This window comes from Octopus bimaculoides, chromosome 14, assembly GCF_001194135.2.
Source record: "Octopus bimaculoides isolate UCB-OBI-ISO-001 chromosome 14, ASM119413v2, whole genome shotgun sequence".
NCBI lineage: Eukaryota > Metazoa > Mollusca > Cephalopoda > Octopoda > Octopodidae > Octopus > Octopus bimaculoides.
In genome coordinates, this window is record NC_068994.1 from 14297572 (window position 1) to 14301358 (window position 3787).

Here is a 3787-nt window from a genome sequence, read left to right on the forward strand (position 1 = left end):
ATATATATGTTACACACACACACACACACACACACACACACACATATATGTTCCTTTATATAAACCTATACAGAAGAACATGCATAGATAGTTGATAGTACATGGTAGATAGTACAGAGTTCATCATCATCATCATCATTTAACGTCTGCTTTCCAAATTGGCATGGGTTGGACGATTTGACTGAGGACTGGCAAACCAGATGGCTGCACCAGGCTCCAATCTGATTTGGCAGAGTTTCTACAGCTGGATGCCCTTCCTAACGCCAACCACTCTGAGAGTGTAGCGGGTGCTTTTACATGCCACCAATATGAGGGCCAGTCAGGCGGTACTGGCAACGGCCACGCTCAAATGGTCACACTCATACACAGAAACATATGTGCAAATAACAGCCCAATAAGTCAGATTTAATGACTGCATTGTAGAAACATAAACCAGAGGTGCCAACTGATTTAGAGTTAAAAAAAAAAACCAAAAAAAAACCAAACAAACTAGAAACATGGTCCAAGTGGTTAGCATGTCTGCACAATTTACAGAGGCCTGGATATTGATCCCAGTACGCATCAGAAAAACATGTTTCTAGGCACAGGCATGGCTGTGTGGTGAGAAGCTTGTTTCCCAACCACACGGTTCCAGGTTCAGTTCTACTGCATGGCATCTTGGGCAAGTGTCTTCTACTATAGACCTAGGTCAACCAAGGCCTTGTGAGTGGATTTGGTAGATAGAAACTGAAAAGAAGCCAGTCTTATATACATGCATGTGTGTGTATTGTGTGAGTGCGCAGTGTGTTGTACGTGTATTTATTGTGAGTGCACTTATGTATTTGTTTGTGTGTATGTGTGAGTGTCTGTGTGTGTGTATTTGTGTGTGTGTGTGTATTGTGTGTGAGCACACGTGTATGTATGTTGTGTGTGTGTGTGAGTGTATTTGTGTTTGTTCTTCCACCATTGCTTGACAACTGGTGTTGGTTTGTTTATGTCTCTGTAACTTAGTGGTTTGACATTAGAGAGGCAAATAGAACAAGTACCAGGCTTACAAAGAAAAAAAAAAAAGAAAAAGAAAAAAAAGAGCACTGAATCAATTCTTTCAACCAAAATCCTTCATGGTGGTGCCTCAGCATGGCTGCAGTCCACAACTAAAACAAGTAAAAGGTCATAAAGGCAAACATTTATAAACAGGAAACTAACCTTCATGAGTAAAGCAACAAGTTGATGTATTGTGTCTCTATCAACTCCTTCTAAATCCATTGCTTTTTGAAGTAGTTCAGTAAAATTGCTTTCTTCATCGGTAAATTCTCGTAGATTTCCACCTGTTTTAATTATGTATGAATTTTTTGAGGGCATTTTTTTGTGGTTTAAAGAGAAAATACAGTGAAACAATTATGAGAGAAATATTTTTTTAATAAAGATATGGTAAGAAAAAAATCCCAAAATAAAATTATATTTCTTTATTAGTGAGTGACGGAAACTGTATTAGTTAAGAATAACATTTTGCGTATCATACTTAATATAGATACAAAGCCTTGAAATGAATATTGCATTTTGAAGGCTTTCTACAGCATATCTACATTAACCCTTTAGCTTTTAAATCAGTTATATCTGGCCTAAATAATCTACTTGTTTTATGTCCAAACTGGCCATGTCCAGCTTCTCACACCTACCCTACAAGGTCATTCTAAAATTAAACAATCACATCATTGGAATCTCAAAGCTATAGACACAAGGCCTGAAATTTGGTGGGAGAGGCTAGTCGATTACATCAACCCCAGTACATGACTGGTACTTATTCTATGATTATGCATGATTAATTAAAAATACTGTGAATAAATAAGTGTTACATTTGGCAGAATGATTTTAATGTTAAAAAATTCAGTATTAAGTATGATATATGAAATGCTTTTATATTTCTATTTTGTAAAGTAAAGATGTCATAAAAGTTTTGAATATACACATTTATAGCAAAGAATGTTTCAGCGTAAAATTTTACCAGCAAATAAATACTTAAAAGAATCTGTCACTTTGGGTCAGCAGAGGTGGTGAAGCACAACCTTCGAACATTGGGCCTCGCAGAGGTAATGACAAGTGGCTGAGACCTTTGGAGGTAGGCTGTGCTTGAGAAGACCTGGCAAGCCAAGTGAGACCATAGCCATACAGATATTTTTTTGTGATTGGGTGGTACTGAACCCAATGCTCCAATGATAATAGGGATAACCTTATGTTTGACTCTCATAGCTGCCACATCTTAGCAATCTCAAATCTTAGGTCTCCATATTATTATCAGGTCACTTGCTATGCAAGTACATCTCCACATATTATTATTATTATTATTATTATTATTATTATTCCTCATGCACAAGTATGTGTGCATTCATCATTATCTTATTTATTTTATTCAATTTCAGAAAAATTGAAACATGTCTTTGACAATTCTGGAGCGTGTTGACTTTTGGCTCATTCTGTATTTTAACCTTCCATTACAAGGCATAAACCCACTTCCTTCAACACCATTCGCCATCTTAGCTAAGGGGTCTTGATCTTGAAGTTACTTGGTGACCTCACCAGTGCTGGTGCCATGTAAAAAGCACCCAGTACACTCTGTAAAGTGGTTGGTGATAGGAAGAGCATCCAACCATAGAAACCATACCAAAGCAGATATTGGAGCTTGGCACATTTCTCTGGCTAAGCACCTTCTGTCAAACCATCTGACCCATGCCAACATAGAAAAACAGATGTTAATTGGTGATGATAATGATGATATTTAACAGTTTGGTTATTGTCACTTTGACCAATCCATTCTGGATTGTACATCATTTTTCTAGATTTGAAACTGTATTTTTTTTCTTTAACTCTTTGACAGCTTATGTAAAGAGAAGTGGGTCATCAAGAAATATAAAAGGCACCCAAGGACATTAAGTTTTGAATTCCTGTGTTATTGCTTCATCAACTAAAAAAAACTAACTGCCAAAAAGAAGAATTTCAGGAATTTCAAAAATACAAACCTCCAGCAAATACATAATTCGTAAAAGTACCTAAGCCAAATTTGGCAGTCATGCGCCGTCCCAAGCTGAACTGCGGAGCTGACTGTTGTCTGATGCAAGATTTTTCCTTATCTGTAAAAGTGTGGAAAAAAAAAAGCAAAAATAACTAAAACATAAAAAAAAAGAAGATAAAAACATATTACTGTAGCTTACCAAAAATGTTCCATTAAAATTTATTATAATTTCTTAAGAAATTGTTAATGATTACATTCAAAGAGTTCATCTGATCAAATAGATAATGATTAAGTAATATGGTTTCATCTAATTAATTGTAATTAATGCATAAATCAAAATAATTCAATGAGAGAAAGAGAGAAAGTGGGAGAGGGAGAGGTGGAGAGTGGAGAGTATTTAGGTCATTTAAGGGCAGATAGAAATTATAATTTTATAATTTAATTAAAACAACCTGAAATTATTTCTTCATAAAAAGCAACAACTAAACTCTTCAATTTCAAAAAAACTTTATATCTAATTATATACATTTATTTATTTATTTATTTATTCATTTATCTATTTATTTATTTATTTATTGCTATTTCTTACTTTACAAAATTTTATGACTGAAGAAGAAAATGAATAAAGAAAAAGACAAAATAAATTAAAGGAGAGAGAGAGAGAAAGAGACAGGGTGAGAGAGAGAGAGAAAGAGACAGGGTGAGAGAGGGAGAGAAAGAAAGAAAGACAGATGAAATTGGTTTTCAATTTTGCCAAATTATTATTATTTGGCTTTTTTTAATTTTTATCATTTTTAT

The 3787-nt window shown here is 34.6% G+C and overlaps 1 protein-coding gene across 1 annotated transcript in view; it reads right to left on the bottom strand.

Annotated features, from left to right (window-relative positions):
- Positions 1–3423, bottom strand: part of LOC106881571 (protein unc-79 homolog) — a 43132-nt gene extending 39709 nt beyond the window's left edge. The window contains exons 1-2 of the mRNA XM_052973023.1: positions 2997–3423; positions 1186–1307 (exon numbers count right to left, since the gene is read on the bottom strand). Coding sequence (XP_052828983.1) covers positions 1186–1307; positions 2997–3048 — 174 coding nt within the window. The 5' untranslated portion in view covers positions 3049–3423. The remainder of the gene's footprint in view (positions 1–1185; positions 1308–2996) is intronic.
- Positions 3424–3787: the final 364 nt, after the last annotated feature.